At 39.5% G+C, this 17,971-nt stretch overlaps 1 protein-coding gene across 1 annotated transcript in view; it reads left to right on the top strand.

Annotated features, from left to right (window-relative positions):
- Nucleotides 1–7,322, top strand: part of CDC5L (cell division cycle 5 like) — a 64,960-nt gene extending 57,638 nt beyond the window's left edge. Inside the window, 2 exon segments of the mRNA NM_001261272.1 lie at nucleotides 5,974–6,186; nucleotides 6,925–7,322. Of these exon segments, the coding sequence (NP_001248201.1) occupies nucleotides 5,974–6,186; nucleotides 6,925–7,029 (318 nt within the window). The 3' untranslated portion in view covers nucleotides 7,030–7,322.
- The last annotated feature ends 10,649 nt before the right edge of the window (nucleotides 7,323–17,971 follow it).

The following is a 17,971-nucleotide window of genomic DNA, read 5'->3' as shown; positions in this document are numbered from 1 at the left end:
AGAGCAAAATGTTTGAACTGTTAGTATCTGGAAAATAATCATCATAATCAGACCTGACATTTGTTGACTGTTTATTCTTGCCAGGCACTGGGCAACTGAGGCTTTTTATGTCTATGATCTTATTTAAGCTTCATAACTTGTAGCAATGACTGCCATTTTACTGATGGAGAAATGGAGACACATAGGTTAAATAACTTGCATCAGCTCAAAACAGCTAGGCCGCAGTGCTGGGTTGTATGAGTGACTCACTCTTACCCCACTGTATTGTGCTGCCTGCCCTCAACCAGTATATCCTGGCTCCCTTAGGAGACATATAATCATTGCCATGGAACATGGTTTGATTTATCAGAGGTTCATTTATAAAGGACATGAACAGTTTTCATGAATTTATTGTTCAAGTAAATTGCAGAGGAATAAAAGCTTAACTTTTATAAAAATCTGAAGAAATGAATGGTTTTAAAGGAACTTCTTCATTTAAATTAATTTTAGATCCATCTCATGTTTGTAAGGCACATACATGCAGTGTTACTCCTCTGCCTCCACCTCCCATGGGCTTATTTGACTTTGATTTTTTTTTTTTTTTTTTGAGATGGAATCTTGCTCTGTTGCTCAGGCTGGAGTGCAGTGGCCTGATCTTGGCTCATTGCAACCCCTGCCTCCTGGGTTTAAGTGATTCTTCTGTCTCAGCCTCCCGAGTAGCTGGGACTACTACAGGTGTGTGCCACCATGCCTGGCTAAATTTTGTATTTTTAGTAGAGTTGGGGTTTTGCCATGTTGGCCAGGCTGGTCTCGAACTCCTGACCTCAGGTGATCTGCCCGCCATGGCCTCCCAAAGTGCTGGGATTACAGGCATGAGCCACTGCACCTGGGTGCATTTTTTAAAGTTCTATTTTAATTAACATATAATAATTGCATATATTTATCGAGTAAGATGTGATTTTTCCATACACGTATGTGAAGTGATTAAATCAGCTAATTAACATATTAATCCCCTCAAATATATAACATTTCTTTGTGGAGAGAAAATTTAAAATCTTTTTTTTTTTTTTTTTTTTAAATGAAGGCTTGCTCTGTCATCCAGGCTGGAGTGCAGTGGTGTGATCTAGGTTCACTGCAACCTCTGCCTCCTGGGTTCAAGCGATTCTCCCACCTCAGCCTCCGGAGTAGCTGGGACTACAGGCATGTGCTACCTTGCCTGGCTCATTTTTGTATTTTTAGTAGAGATGGGGTTTCACCATGTTGGCAGGGCTGGTCGTGAACTCCTAACCTCAAGTGATCTGTCCACCTCAGCCTCCCAAAATGTTGGGATTATAGGCGTGAGCCACCATGCCCAGCCTAAAAATCCCTTATTTTAGCTATTTTGAAATAAACATGATTCTGTGATTACCATGCTGTGTAATAGATCACCAGAACCTGTTCTTCCTGTCTAACTGAAACTTTGTACCTTTGACCAACATCTCCCCTTTCCCTGTCTACTCTTTACTGCACTATCCTATGGTAGCCACCATTGTACTCTCTGCTTTTATGAGATTAATGTTTCTAGATTCCATATACAAGTTACATCATATGGTATTTGGCTTTCTGTGCCTGGCTCATAGTAGTTAGCAGAATGTCCTCTGTGTCCATCTGTTGTTGCAAATGACAGGATTTCCTGTTTTTTAAAGACTGACTAGTATTCACTGTATGTGTATACCATATTTTAAAAATCCATATCTTGGCTGTTGTGGATAATGCTGTAATTAACATGAAAGTGCAGACATCTCTTTGACATACTGATTTCAATTCCTTTGGATATATATACCCAGAAGTGGAATGGCTGGATTGAATGATAATTCTGTTTTCAGTTTTTTGAGGAACCTCCGTACTGTTTTCCGTAATGGCTGTACTAATTTACAATACCACCAACAGTGAACAGGGGTTCCCTTTTCTCCACATCTCTTGCCAACGCATACTGTTTTTCATTTTTTAAAATAACCAGTCTAACAGGTGTAAGGTAATACCTTATTGTGGTTTTGATTTGCATTTCTCTGATGATTAGAGATATTAAGCTTTTTTTTTCATGTACCTGTTGACCACTTGTATGTCGTCTTTTGAGAAATGTCTATTCAGGTCCTTTCCCCATTTAAAAAATAGGGTTACTTGTTTTTTTATTGAGTAGTTTGAGCTTTTTTGTTTGTTTGTTTTTTGGATATTTTGGATATTAACCCCTTATCCAGGCTGGGGCGTGGTGGCTCACATCTGTAATCCCAGCACTTTGTGAGGTCTTGTTCTTTTTATTGATTAAAAAGTTCTTGTTCTTTTTATTAATAGCCACTATGCCTTTTATTTTTTTGAGATGGAGTCTTGCTCTGTTGCCAGACGGGAGTGCAGTGGCGCGATCTGGGCTCACTGCAACCTCTGCCTCCTGGGTTCAAGCGATTCTCCTGCTTCAGCCTCCCGAGTAGCTGGGACTACAGGCGCCTGCCACCGTGCCCGGATAATTTTTGTATTTTTAGTACAGACGGGGTTTCACTATGTTGGCCAGAATGGTCTTGATTTCTTGACCTCATGACGCGCCTGCCTCAGCCTCCCAAAGTGCTGGGATTACAGGCGTGAGCCGCCGTGCCTGGCCCACTCTATGCCTTTTGATTGGGGAATTTAATCCATTTACAGAGTAATTATTAATAGGTGAGGGACTTAACCAGTGCCAATTGTTTTCTGTTTATAGATCCTTTGTTCTATTCCTCCTCGTGTGTGTGTGTGTGTGTGTGTGTGTGTGTGTGTGTGTGTGTGTGTCTTAATGGCTTTCTGTAGTGGTATGCTTTGGATTTTATCTTTTTATCTCTTGTCTGTCTGTTACAGAGTTTTGCTTTGTGGTTAGCTTGAGGCTTACATAAAAGAGCTTATATAACAGGGTATTTTAAGTTGATAACTTAATTTCAATTGCATATACAAACTATGCACTTTTACACCCCTTTCTCCCATATTTTATGTTTCTGATGTTATACTTAAAATTTTTATATAATATTCCCTTAACAAATTGTTGCACTTTAGTTGTTAATAGTTTTGCCTTTTAACCTTTATACTAGAGATATAATTGATTTACTCACTGCCATTAGAGTATTAGAATGTTTGGATATGACAACGTACATACCACGCCCAGCCTGGATAAGGGGTTAATATCCAAAATAAACAAAAAACAAGTTTTGTACTTTAATATATTTTCATGTTACTAATAAGTGTTTTCTTCCTTCAGCTTGAAGAACTCCTTTTAGCATTTCCTGTAAGGCAGGTCTAGTGGTGATAAAGTCAGTTCTGACTGAGAAAGTCTTTATCATCCATTTGGTTTTGAAATACAGGATTGCTGGGTATAGTATTCTTGGTTAGCAGTTTCTCTTGCTCTCTCTTTCTTCTCTTTCTTTTTCTTCTCTCTTCTTTTCCCTTTCCCTTTCCTTTCCTTCTCTTTCTTTTCTTTTTCATTTTTAAATATATCATCCCACTCCCTTCTGGCCTGTAAGGTTTCTGCTGAGAAATTCTCTGATAGTCTTATGGAGGTTCCTTTATACATGGTGATATGCTTTTTTCTTGCGGTTTTCAATACTCTGCCATTAGTTTTTGACATTTTAATTGTGATGTGTCTTGGTGGGTCTCTTTGAATTTATCTTATTTGGTGTCTTTTGGGCTTCCTGGATCTGGCTTTCCATTTCCTTCCCCAGGCTTGGGAAGTTTTCTGCCATTATTTCTTTGAATATGTTACTTGTTCTTTTCTCCTTCTGGCACCTGATAATGCATAAGTTGTTCTCCATGATGGTGTCCCATAAGTCTCTTAGGTCATTCTTTTTCATTATTTTTTCTTTTTGCTCCTGAGGTTAGATGATTTCCAGTGACCGGTCTTCTAGTTTACTGATCCTTTCGTCTGCTTAAACTAGTCTGCTGTCGAACCCCCATATTGAATTTTTCAGTTCAGTTTTAGTAGTTTTCAGATCTATGTTTTCTCATTGGTACTTTTTAATACTTTCTGTCTCTTTGTGGAAGTTCTCAGTTTGTTCTTGCATTGCTCACTTGACCTCGGTGAGCATCTTTGTGACCATTATTTGGAATTTCCTGTTGGGTAAATCATATATCTCCAGTTCACTTGGGTTGGTTTTTATTGCTTTATTTTGTTTCTTTTTTTTTTTTTTTGGGGAATATATTTTCCTATTTCTTAATTGTTCTTGGCTGTCTCTATGTTGGTTTCTGTGCGTTACATGAGACAACTGCCTCTCTCAGACTTCTTAGACTGGCCTTGTGTAGCAGAAGGATCTTGCCAATCCATCCAGCTAGATATTTTAAGATACCCTTTAAATCTTTGTATTTGTTCAGACTGCTGTCTCTATTCTTGGTACTATATTCCATCAATACCCTGTAATCAGTCAGGTAGAAGCCAGATGCTTCGATGTAGCTGGGAAGGTTGAGGTGTTGGGTATGTGTCCTAGTTCCTTCTGTCATCATGTTGAAGATAAGTGCTTGATTCTTCCACTCTCTCTACACTAAGCCGTCTCTGTGGCAAATGCCTATACTTGTGTTGTGGCTGCACTCTGTGATCCTGGTGAGATAATCTGCTGGAAGTGGGCTCGTAGTATGTCCACCTCTGTTTTCTGTGGTTTAGGGAGATTCAGGAATGCAAAGCCCTGTCACTTTCCAGAGCTTAGGTTGTGAAGGGTACAGTCCCTTGTCTGTGTGGAGCTGTAAAAGTGTGGCACGCAGTCTGTAGACAAACTCCTTTTAGGAAGAATGAGTAGGCCTGGAATTATCAGTGGGATGTGCTGGGGGAAAGGCTCAGGATATGCCAAGTTCCTGCTCAGGCTGCCTGAGGGGTACTGTTTATCTCCCGCATTAGCTCTCTGATGCAAGTTAGAGGCCAGGCTGTCAAGTAGCCACTGGAAGAGTATGTGGTTATAAACCCTTTCTGGAGAGAAAATGAGAGCTGCATGTTCCAGACTCTTTTCTTCACTGCTCCCAGAGAGTGTAGCCCTAGAAAGTATTTGCACACCTGTTTAAAACCACCTCCTTGTTTTCTGATCTAGAGAGACATGCATATGCTTAGTCTCTTCCATTACCAGATCTAGGAGATTTAGGATATAGTCCTTTGGGTAGATGCTGTGCAAATTGAGGCATTTGATGTGTGGATAAACTCCTAGGAGGAATTGGTAGGCCTAGAGTTACTGCTGGGGCAGACTAGGGGGAAAGGCTTGGAAAGTGTCCAGCTGCTGCTTAGGCTGCCAGAAGGCTACTTTTGCAAAAACTCCACTGTCCCATTAACTCCCCATGCACGTTAAAAGCCAGGCTGTCAAGTAGCCACTGGAAGACTGTGCCATGAGCCCCTTCCAGGGAGAAATGTGGAGCTTCATGTTTTTGGCTCCTTCTCTGCACTGCCCCCAACGGGTGCAGTCTGTGAAAGTACTTGCATGCTTGATTAAAAGTATCTCTTTGTTCTAGGGATGTAGTGATCTAGGAAGACTTGCACTAGATCCCTCAGCTCCCAGAGCCAGGAGATTTAGGATGCAGGCCCTGGGATGGAAACTGTAAAAGTTGGGGTCTTGATGTGTGAACAGACTCCCAGAAGTACATTTTTGGGATATAGATGATGAAGATAGCTTGTAGCTAGTCCCAAAATAAATACGTTGAATGATAGCAGAAGTCATTTTCAGAAAGTAGGCATTAGTTTTTCCCCTACTGTGACATTCAAGCCCGCTTTGAGGTTCAGTCATGGGTCAAATTATTATAAATAGATTATAGATTATTTGGTACTCACCTATAAAACCCTTTAGGTGCAAGATAAATCCTTCTTAAGCTTGATTTTTTTTTTTTTTTTTTTACAGTAGTTGAGCTATAAGGAGTTCTAGTGTATTTTTGCTTTGAGGCACATGCATGAACGAATGGTACCTTTTTAGCCCTTTATTTAATAGCCTACTTTTCTCATGTATGCTGATGTGATCTTCCCCTGCTCTCCAGATAAACAGGGGTCACATGACGACAGAAGCCAAGAGAGCTGCAAAGATGGAAAAGAAGATGAAAATTTTGCTTGGGGGTTACCAGTCTCGTGCTATGGGGCTCATGAAACAGTTGAATGACTTATGGGACCAAATTGAACAGGCTCACTTGGAGTTACGCACTTTTGAAGAACTCAAGAAACATGAAGATTCTGCTATTCCCCGGAGGCTAGAGGTAACGTTATATATTGAAGCGTTGCTTTAAAAGAGTGCTGCAAAGAATTATCAGGGCTGTCCTCTTTTACTTCTCCTATGTAGGCTGTCTCTGAAGTTGGTAGTGTCAGGCTTTTAAAAATGAGAGCCTAAAGTGTTTGACTTTAATCTAGAATTGCCTCTGTGTAGATGGATAGACTAGGCAAGTTGTAGATACAAAGGCCTTCCTTTACTCATGTTCTGTTTCATACGTAGATACACTGTGAAATGGAATACTTAGCCCTTGTAATTTGTCCCCTTGAAACTTGATCACATCCCATTCGTGTAGCTCTGTGAGGGGAAACTAAACCAATATCTTTCTGTTTTATAACTTAGGTGGCTGGGAACATAGCTAGTCCTTCCAAACCATCAAATTCCTTTGACCGGATTTGGATTCAATTTATCTCCCAAATGTGCATAATAGCTCCTGTCCAGCTAAAGGGCAGCCAGGGCTTCTTGAAGTGCATTTGTGGGTACTGATAAGACAGTAGTGGTTTGTTTATTTGAAGTAGCAGCAGGATTTCATATGACCAAATCAAAGAATGGCTGTGATACTGGTTTTATAGCAAAAGTATTTGATACGTTTGTTTCTCTTTGAGAAATTTTTACCTCTTAAGAATCATGATTTAACTCAGCTGGTTTTTAAGATAGTAAAGTACTGTAGATTTTTTTCAATATAGTTACATCTAAAAGAATTACTTAATATTTTTGTTTCTTTAAGTGTCTAAAAGAAGATGTTCAGCGACAACAAGAAAGAGAAAAGGAACTTCAACATAGATACGCTGATTTGCTGCTGGAGAAAGAGACTTTAAAGTCAAAGTTCTGAAGTACAGTTTATATTCTGTCACAGGATTAATTGCCGGTTTTCATACTCTAGAAGGCTGAAACTGATGCTTATCTTCATTGACAAATTTACCCACCATCTGTGGTTTTTTGGTTGTTTATTTTAAATGATATCGATCTTACACATTCTGTGTATAAAGACCTTAACTCCACAGGACGGACATTTTAGAGTTTAAATTATTAAGGCTGTCATTCTTTTAGCAATGTCATATTTGCAAACTTTTTTAGTTTTGGCCTTTAATTTAAAAAGCCTAATTTTAAAGTGCTGCCTGTGAGTAACTCTTAAATAAAAACAAAATATAAAAAATTGAGAATGTAGCCTTTTGTTTTAAGTAATTAGATACTTAAGAGTGCCCGCAAACCAGCAGCTATGTACTCTGTGTCATATTTAATGAGTAACTCTTGGGTAATCAAAATGGTGATGCAGTATCTTAAACACTTAAGAGGCAGTTCTTTGTGGCTTTGTTAGTTTCAGCAAAGAATGGTCATTTCTGTGTACACTGACGAGTTAGATTAACTTTTTAGTACCTCAAATTTTTTTTAAATATCACTTTAAAGAAGGTTTCTTCTCCTCCAGCTACTTAAATAATTTATGGGTCAGGGCTTAAAATATTTAATTTTCCTTGACCTATTATTTTCTTGTAAGTATTTTTTGACAAAGGCATTTTAAAAGTTAATTTCAAGAAGGCCATCAAACTTAAAGCTCTATGTTTAGCGTAAGAAGTCAGTTACATCAGTGTAGAATTTGGGGAATGGATAGAGGTGGAGAGATTTAATTTTATAATAATTCATATAAATTAATTTAGTGTACAGTATCAGTTGGCTATGAGCTCATTATAGGCCAGCAATGTTTTGAGATGACCAAAAACATTTGCCCAGTCTTAGAATACTAGGAACTATAGGAAGGGAAGGGATTCATTCATTCATTCATTCATCAGATATTGAATGTATACCCTGTGCCAGAGTTTTAGAGAGAGAACAACGAACAAAATAGGCCTAGTTCTTGTTTAGTAGAGCTTATAGTCTTTTGAGAATAACAGACAATTAAAATCCAAATGTTTATTTGGTGATTCTTATGTGTCAGACACTTACTTAAGTGTTGGAGATAAGCAGTTATTAAGACAGAGTTCTTGCTGTCACGGAGGTGACATTAGTGGGGAGGAGATACTAAATATGTACAGGGAAAGTATCAGACCATGAGTTTCAGATTCTGTGGAGGAAATTAAAGTAGGGTGATTATGAGATAGTGAATGACTGGCTATTTTAGACTGGACGATCAAAGAGACCTCTTGGAAGGCAGCTGTGCTCACCACTATACCACTGCACTGTACCACACCATACCACTATAAGCTGCATGGCCAAGGAGACCTCTTAAAGAAGTAACATTTAAGATAACATGTGATTGACATTTTAGAATGGGCCATCTTTGTGAGATTCAAGGAAAGAGCATCCCAGGTGGAGTGAATAGCAAACAAAGCCTCTTTTGTATGTTTGAGGAACAAAAAGGACTATGTGGCTGGAGTGTCAAGAATGGCATTTCTGTATGTAAGGCCTGGTTGTATAGAGCCACATAAATAAGGCTATAATAAGGAATTTGGATCTTACTTTAAATATGATAAGAATCTATGAGAAGATCTAAGCAAAGGAATGACATAATCAGATTTGGTTTTAGAAACATCACTTTATCTCCTTAACTGTGTAAGATCTCACCAGGCTGGGAATAGGGAAACCAGTCCATTTAGGAGCCTGATGCAGTCATCCAGACAAAAAAATAATAGTGATTCTAACTAGGGTCCAGGTAATAGTAGTGGAGATATGTGGAGAGGCATGATAGGTGTATTCTTAATAGTCTTATCAGACCATAAATTCATATTTTCCTGGTATGTAGTCACTTAATTCAAATACTTTTTTCAGTAAGTTCTGGGTTTTCTAGGAAAAACTTCAGTATCATCAGTGAATAATGATAGTGGTTCTTCTGATAGTTCTATTTCACTTTTATTGCATGTTTTGTTAGCAGAAATGTTTAGGACAATGTTAAATAACAATAATGATGTTAGACTTTTTTTCCCTCATTTTAATGGGAATGTCCATAGTTTTTACTTTTAAGTTTGCTGTTGGGAGTTAGATAGTCTTTATCTGAAAGATAGTGTCTCTTTTTTAATTTTTAAAGAGTTTGAATTAGAAATGGCTCTGGAACTTTAAAAAATATACCATTCGGGCATCTATTAAAGCATTCATATAATTTTTCTCATTTGATGTTCTGATGAGCTGTATTAATAGATTTTCCCACATTAAATCATCTTTGCATTCCTGGAATCAGGTAGATTAATTTTTAAAAAGTTTTAAAGGATTTATAGTTTATTTGCATTTTTTGTAGACATATGGATTTAAAAGTCGATCTAATATTAATAAAGGCTCACTTTGTTCTTAAAATTTGAAGTAATGCACAAACTTATAGCCTAAAAAAATTGGCAAGAATTACAAAATATCAAAACTGGCGCATCGTAAACTGCATATGCGTTTGCCAGGTAGCAGTGCCACTTGAAATGGTGAACAGACACACTGTTATCCTTTGTTAGTATCCTGTAAAGCCCAGGATTCTTTACCAGCACCACACAGCAATTTTGGTTACTATTTTAACATTCACACTGAGGCCAGGGGTGGTGGGTCATGCCTGTAATCCTAGCACTTTGGGAGGCCAAGGTGGGAGGATCATTTGAGCTCAGGAGTTCAAGATTAGCCTGGGTAACATAGTGAGACCCTGTCTCTATTAAAAAATAATCACAATAAAAATAACCTTCAATACCTTGGTATTGTTCACTAAGGTATTGGTCATTAAGGCATTCATTAAGCTATTGTTAAAATTTTGTTAAGCATGTTAAAGTCTCGGTAACTTTGGGATAGAAATAAAATGTGATAAAAAGCTGAAAGAAACCACCACAAGGGAGAGTCCTTTTTGAAATATTAAAGACATAATGTTGTCTAATAAAAAACGAAATCAAAGAAAAACTACACTACAGTGATTGCAGACTTAATGTTGGCTAACCATGCATCTTCCCTAGAAATGCATTTGAATTTGATTTACTAATCTTTTATTTAGGAAATTTACATTTTTACATTAGTGAGATTGGTCTTTTGGGCTATTGTACTTTTTTTTTAAGTGGAGTCTTGCTCTATCACCCAGGCTAGAGTGCAGTGGTGCAATCTCGGCCCACTGCAACCTCCGCCTCCTGGGTTCAAGTGATTCTCTGCCTCAGCCTTCTGAGTAGCTGGGACTACAGGCATGCGCCACCACAACTGGCTAATTTTTGTATTTTTAGTAGGGATGGGGTTTCGCTATGTTGGCCAGGCTGGTCTTGAATTCCTGACTTCAGGTGATCCACCTACCTTGGCCTCCCAAAATGCTGGGATTACAGGTGTGAGCCTCCATGCCCAGCCTGGTTATTGTATGTTGACATTGGGATTTTGCTAGCTCTCTAAATAGGATAATTGTATATCTTTTTCTGTGCATTAAGCTATTATAACATGGGAATGATTTGTTCATGAAAGGTTGAAAGTCTGTACTTGTAGAACTTTTGAGTTCACAGTGCTTTCTGGAAATAATTTCTTTGTAACTGTCAGTTTCTTTTGTGACTATTATGTTATCTATTTTTAAATTTAAGCAACTTTAAATTAAAAATTGTTTTAAAATATATTTTTCCTTTTATGTTTATTATTTAATTTAAGTAATGTATACTTTTTAAGAAATACTTTTATTTTGTTTACATTTAAACATCTGTTGTTAGCAGAAAATTCTAATAGCAATCTCTTTTCTATTAACTTTGCCATTTCTAAGTTCTAGGAAATTTACCTTCTCTTAATTCTACCGCTTTTTACTTGACTAGACTTGTTAAGGATACACCTTTTCTGTTCAGAAAACTAGTGTTTGTTTTGATTTGCTTATCGATTGGGATTTTGTTTTAAAATATGTTAATTTCTCAATTTAGGCTTATTTTATTTTCTGTAGATTTTTTTGACTAACTTTTTGAGACTGATGCTTATTTTTTGCTTGTATACAAACGAATGTGTTGAAGGCTTTTGAACTATCTCTTAAGTTCAAATATATTCACATCCCAGCCATTTTGACATGTAGTAGTCTTGTTTTCTAAGTAGTTTATCATTGTGTTTTAAATTTCTGGTTCAATAATTAAGTCTTTCAAAATATCTGTATGGTTGGCTTAAAAAAATTTTTTTTCCTAGTTGTAGGATTTTTACCTTGTGGAAAAAAATAAAGTTTATGTAGTTTCTGTTTATTGAGGCTTGGGGGCCTAGCATCTTTAAAAAGTGTTATATGGATGTTATAAATGAAGATTTATTTAGTTTGTATAGGACAGAGGTGAATGTGTGTTTATTCAACCAATTTAATTATTCAAATTTAATGTTCTTATTGTTGTTATAGATACCCTAGAATAATAGTGTTTTCTTAAAGTCTCCGATTATAGTTATTTCTCTCAATTTCATTTGTTTCTCTAGAGCTTTTGCTTTGTGTATTTTAATAGTGTTATTTAGTATATAAATACTTGTGTCTGTTACATACAATTCATAAGGAAGACTTCATGGCCTAAAGCTATCCTTTTTGTTTTGTTTATGCTTTTTGCCTGGAATTTTACTTGCTTTGTTTTTAGAATATCTCCTTTCTTTGCTTATATTTGCATGATAAATTGTCCTTTTATTTTCAACTTTCATATATAATTTTTAGTTGTCTCTTAAACAGCATATCTTGTTGAATTTTGTATTTCAAACCATTTGGAGAGTCTGGGTTTTAATAGGTTGTCTGTTTCATTTATGCTAATTAATGACTTTAGTCTTCTGTAATCATGTCTTATACTTTCTCACTGATGTCCGTAAATGGACTGTAATTTCTTGGTTTTAATTTTCTTAGTGATTTAGAAAATATACATCGTCGGCCGGGCGCGGTGGCTCAAGCCTGTAATCCCAGCACTTTGGGAGGCCGAGACGGGCGGATCACGAGGTCAGGAGATCGAGACCATCCTGGCTAACAAGGTGAAACCCCGTCTCTACTAAAAAATACAAAAAACTAGCCGGGCGAGGTGGCGGGCGCCTGTAGTCCCAGCTACTCGGGAGGCTGAGGCAGGAGAATGGCGTAAACCCGGGAGGCAGAGCTTGCAGTGAGCCAAGATCCGGCCACTGCACTCCAGCCTGGGCGACAGAGCGAGACTCCGTCTCAAAAAAAAAAAAAAAAGAAAATATACATCGTCTTTTAAAATCTTACAAATAATTATGGTGTCATTCAGGGTTTAGGATCTGTTCAGGAGAAAGAAAGCAAACCGGTGATTTGAACAAGGAAGACTCAATATGAAGATTACTGACCAGTAGTAGGGAGTTAACTACTAAGAGGGACAAAGACATCTCTTAATAATACAGGAATGGCAGATGTAGGGAGCAGCTGCTACCTGTAGACAGAGAGTAACCGAAGAAGGACTTGGAAGAGCCCTTTTCCCGCCTCCTCAAAGGCTGGGATTCACATCTCACTGAAGAGAGTGTGGGTGGAGAAGTTTGCTGAGGTGCCAGGGTGCCAGGGAACCTCACTAGGAAGTCACTTGCTGAGGGTGCTGGTGATAGTTGGAGGAAACCTGCCTCCTGGGTCATTAGCAGAACTCCAGAGCGCCCTCACTACTGGGTCTCCCACGCCTCCCTGGCAGAAAGAAGTGCCGACAGTGACACAGTAGAAGCAAGAAGGAAAAGCGCCAGAAGCAGAAGTGAAGCCCCTTCCACTTGTTGTGTCCCTCAGTGGCTGTGCTATTGGATCCACTGGCAAAACGGAAACGTTTCTAGGTTACAACTCCTGTTTCATAAAGCAGGGTGAATTTCGAGCTGGCACACTAACCGTTGCTTTTCAAAATCACACTCAAGCCTGTAGTTTTCTGGACTCCTGAGTAAAGAATGAAGCAGTGGTTTGAGCCAATTTTAATTCCTTTAGCAGCTCCTTTACACTGTGGTCAGGGGACAGCTTATGTATGTTTTGGGGGGATCTCTAGGGTATGCATCCTATTTCATTATTTAAGGCTGTTTATTTCATCTGGTGGTCGCTGGTGGCCAATCTTTGCGTTTGGTTCCAAGTTTTTCACCTCTGCCTGGCCTCTTGGGCTTGGATTATTTGTTGAAAGTGACTCCTTGGTTCCTCATCCTTCCTGCAGTCCTACAGTATTTCTTTGGGTCTCCTCTGCATATTTGCTGCCAGAGATAAGGCCAAGGAGGGAAGTTCAGGCAATATTACAGTAGTCCCCCCTTGAGGTTTTACTTGAGATTTATAATCTGCAGTCAGCATGGCCCAAAAATATTAAATCAAAAATTCCAGAAAGAAGTAATTTGTGCTTTTTAAATTACACACAGCTCTGAGTGGTGTGATGAAATCTCTCATGGTCTCACTCCATCCTGCCCAGGAGGCGAATCATCCCTTTGTCCAGTGTATCCGGGCTGTGTATATTACCGGCTCATTAGCCAGCTCTGTTACCAGATCAGAAAGTACAGTTACTCATCATTTGATGGGGATGATACCTTTTGAGAAATGTGTTAGTAGGTTACTGTCGTGGGAGCATCTTAGAGTGTACTTACACAAACCTAGATGATACAGCCTGCCACACACCTAGGCTACAAATCTGTACAGCACATTACTGTACTGAATACTGTAGACAGGTGTAACAGTCATAACTATTTGTATACCTAACTATATATACACCTAACATAGAAAATGTACAGTAAAAATATGGTGTTAAAGATTACGTGGTACACCTGTATAGGACACTTACGTGAGTGGAGCTTGCAGGACTGGAAGTTGCCCTGGGTGAGTCAGTGAATGAGTGGTGAGTGAATGTGAAGGCTCGGACATTACACTACTGTAGACTTACAAACACTGCACACTTAGGCTACACTAAATTTAAAAAGTAAAGTAATTGTGTTATACTTTATGACAGCTATGACATCACTAGGTGATACAAATTTTTCAGCTCTGCTGTAACTTCATGGGGAGGTTGTGGTACATGTTGTCTACTGTTCACCAAAACATTGAAGAGAGGTTAGTAATCTCAATGATTAATAGACGAACATTTTAGAGATAGGCTTAAATATTTCAAAAGCTTTGTTCTGTCTCAAGATTTTTTTCTTTGAAAAAAGAAGACAGTAACTTAGTAATATATGCGTATTAAAATTGCCAGTTATAAGAGACTTGTTAATGTACCATGTAGCACTGTGCTGTCCTGTATGGGAGCCACTAGCCACACGTGGTTGTTGAGTGCCTGAAACATGGCTGTTGTAAAATTTGAGGTATGCTATTAAGTGTAAAATACCGGATTTTGAAGACAATATGAAAGTAAATATAATATAGCTCAATTTTTTTTATATTGCTTACATGTTGAAATGAGAGTATGGTTGGCCCTTGAACAACATGGGTTTGAACTGCAGAGTTTAATTATACAAGGATTTTCTTTTTCCTCTGCCATCCCTAATACAGCAAGACCGGTCCCTTCCCTTCCACCTCCTCCTCAGCCCACTCAGTGTGAAGATGATGCAGATGAAGGCCTTCATGATGATCCACTTCCACTTAAGGAATTCTAGATATATTTTGTCTTCCTTAACGATTTTTAAAATAACATTTTCTGGCCGGGTGTGGTGGCCCACGCCTGTAATCCAAGTGTTTTGGGAGGCTGTAGTGGGAGAATCACTTGAGGCCAGGAGTTTGAGACCAGCCTGGGGGTGAGATGGAACTAGAAGGTGTGGAGAAAGTGAATCCTTGTGTACTGTTGGTGGGAGTGTTGATTAGTGCAGCCATATGGAAAACAGTACAGAGGTTCCTAAAAAAGTAAAAGGTAAACCTACCATATGACTCAGCAATCCCTCTTCTGGGTATACACTTAAAGGAAATGCAATCACTACTTCATAAAGATAATCTGGTCTCTCGTGTTCATTGCAGCATTATCCACAATAGGAAACACAGAAGCACAACTGTCCATCGACAGATTAATGTGTAAACACACACATGCACACACGCACGATGTAATATTCTGCCTTAAAAAAGGAGATCCTGCCATTTGCTGTAACATGGATGAACTTGGAGGACATTATGCTAAGTGAAATAAGGCAGACATGGAAAGAAAAATATGGCACCATCTCACATGAAATCTAAAAACAAAAAGTCTAATACATAGAGATGAAAATGGTGGTTACCAGGGATTCGGAGAGTAGGAAATATCTAATTCAAAGGATGCAAAGTAGCAGCTCTGTAGGATGGACAAATTAGCCATCTAATGTACAGTATAAGCACTATAGTTAATACTGAATTGTACTCAGAATTTTTGCTAAATGAGTAGATTTTAGCTGCTCTTGCCACACAAGAAGGGTAATAATTGTGAGATGATGGTTATGTCAAACTTGCTTCACTATAGTAACGATTTTTACTATCTATATGTATTTCATATATTTCATAACGTTATGTTAAATAAACACAGAATTTATAAAACAAAGGATATGTGGGAGATGGTTATTTGATTACTCCAAGGTGAGCTCCCTGCTTCCCCACAAAAATGGTCAGGTCTGTCAACTATAGTTTGGGTTTTAAAACTCTTCATCTGAGACAGGAGAGATCAAGAAAACCTCCCCGGATATAGGCTTCGCTTGCTTGAGAAATCTAGAAGTTAGTTTTTTTTGTAGTGACAGGATCTCTCTCTGTTGCCCTGGTTGGTCTCGAACTCCTGGCCTCACGGGATTCTCTTGCCTCAGTCTCCCAAAGTGCTGGGATTATAGGTTTGAGCCACCGTGCCCTGCCTAGACTACAGGTTTCAAACGTCCATAGAAATTTCCATTGTCTTCCCTCAAAGTTCTCTTAATTGGTTCTGAAAATCTGGTGGAAGAAAAAGGAGGATGGCAGCTGCCCACATTATTTTTTGTAGAGACGGGGTTTCCTCATGTTGTCCAGGCTGGTCTTGAGCTTCTGACCTCAAGTGATCCACCGGCCTGGGCCTCCCAAAGTGATGGGGTTACAGGCTCCAGGTCACGTTTTATTTTAGTGTTCAAGTGGCAGGGAACTGAGAGGCTTGGCGGGAGCAAGCCGCCTCCTCTTTGCTTGCTGAGTTAGGAGGAGCCCATGTGGATGAACAGCTACTAAATGTTTCAGGGATTACACCTTGGGGAATTGAGCCCTGGAGAACTGAGCTCCCAGGGAAGGCAGGATCTTAGCAGTGGTAAGTGTGCAGATGGGACAGGCACCAAACTAGAGGGATTATTTTTTTCCAGCTTCTTCTGTAGAAGGTGTCATTTTCTGGGGGTGAGCTGTAACAAGAAGGTGAAACTAAGAATCATGACATGCAGACTCTGTGAGCTACAGACTGGGGTTTTCTAAATCACCTATTGGGTTTTTTTCCCACTATTGCTTTTATGGTAATCAATTATTAATATTTTGTTCTTTAATAAAAATCGGTAATAAAGGGATATGCTGGCTGGGCGTGGTGGGAGGCTGAAGTGGGCGGGTCGCTTGAGGCCAAGAGTTCCAGACCAGCCTGGCCAACATGGGGAAACCCTGTCTCTACTCAAAATACAAAAATTAGATGAGTGTGGTGGCACGCACCTGAAGTCCCAGCTACTCGGGAGGCTGAGGCAGGAGAATTGCTTGAACCCTTGAGGGGGAGGTTGCAGTGAGCTGAGATGTGCAGTGCCATTGCACTCCAGCCTGGGTGGCAGTGTGAGACCCTGTCTCAAAAATAAAATAAAATAATAAAATAAAAAAATAAATAAAATAAAATAAAATAGGCCGGGCGCGGTGGCTCAAGCCTGTAATCCCAGCACTTTGGGAGGCCGAGACGGGCGGATCACGAGGTCAGGAGATCGAAACCATCCTGGCTAACACGGTGAAACCCCGTCTCTATTAAGAAATACAAAAAACTAGCCGGGCGAGGTGGTGGGCGCCTGTAGTCCCAGCTACTCGGGAGGCTGAGGCCGGAGAATGGCGTGAACCCGGGAGGCGGAGCTTGCAGTGAGCTGAGATCCGGCCACTGCACTCCAGCCTGGGCGACAGAGCGAGACTCCGTCTCAAAAAAAAAAAAATAAAATAAAAAAAAATAAAATAAAAATAAAGTGACATGCTTGTATGGTTGGTTAAGGAATTGGTGGGACATCTCTTCCAAATTCCATCTGCTCTCTGTCCAGGACCCCTTGGGGTGTGGTCCTAAACTCCGGAGCCAGCTGGCCCCGCCCACCGCGGCTCCAGTGCCATCTGGTGGTTAAACAGAGGAATGGCTTTTAACCGAGGGACCAAGAACTGGGGTAAAATTTTTTTTTTTTTTTTTTTTTTTTTTTTTTTTTTTTTGAGATGGAGTCTCGCTCTGTCGCCCAGGCTGGAGTGCAGTGGCGCAATCTCGGCTCACTGCAAGCTCCGCCTCCCGGGTTCACGCCATTCTCTGGCCTCAGCCTCCCGAGTAGCTGGGACTACAGGCGCCCGCCACTGCACCCGGCTAATTTTTTCTATTTTTAGTAGAGACGGGGTTTCACCATGGTCTCGATCTCCTGACCTTGTGATCCGCCCGCCTCGGCCTTCCAAAGTGCTGGGATTACAGGCGTGAGCCATCGCGCCCGGCCAAAATTTTTTTGACCTTCAAATCTGAGAAGCAGAACATGTTCATTCTCGACTGTCACCACTATTTTTAAGCAAACTTGCTTTAAAAAAAAAAACAAAACAAAACATTATTTTGAACTAGATGAATTCCAAAACAATATCAGGTCCTAAAATCCCTAGCAGATAATGAAACAAAAGCAATGTTTTTGCTTGATGACAAAACCATAGCAAGTAAGTGCAGGGAAAAACCTAAACCAAACCAATGCTCTCTGAAAAACAGGTTCATTCGACCTGGGATTTAAGCCTCCCGAAAACAGATTGA

Source organism: Macaca mulatta, chromosome 4, assembly GCF_049350105.2.
Source record: "Macaca mulatta isolate MMU2019108-1 chromosome 4, T2T-MMU8v2.0, whole genome shotgun sequence".
Lineage (NCBI taxonomy): Eukaryota > Metazoa > Chordata > Mammalia > Primates > Cercopithecidae > Macaca > Macaca mulatta.
Note: the sequence above shows the minus strand (reverse complement) of the source record. Positions and strands in the feature narration are given on the sequence as shown.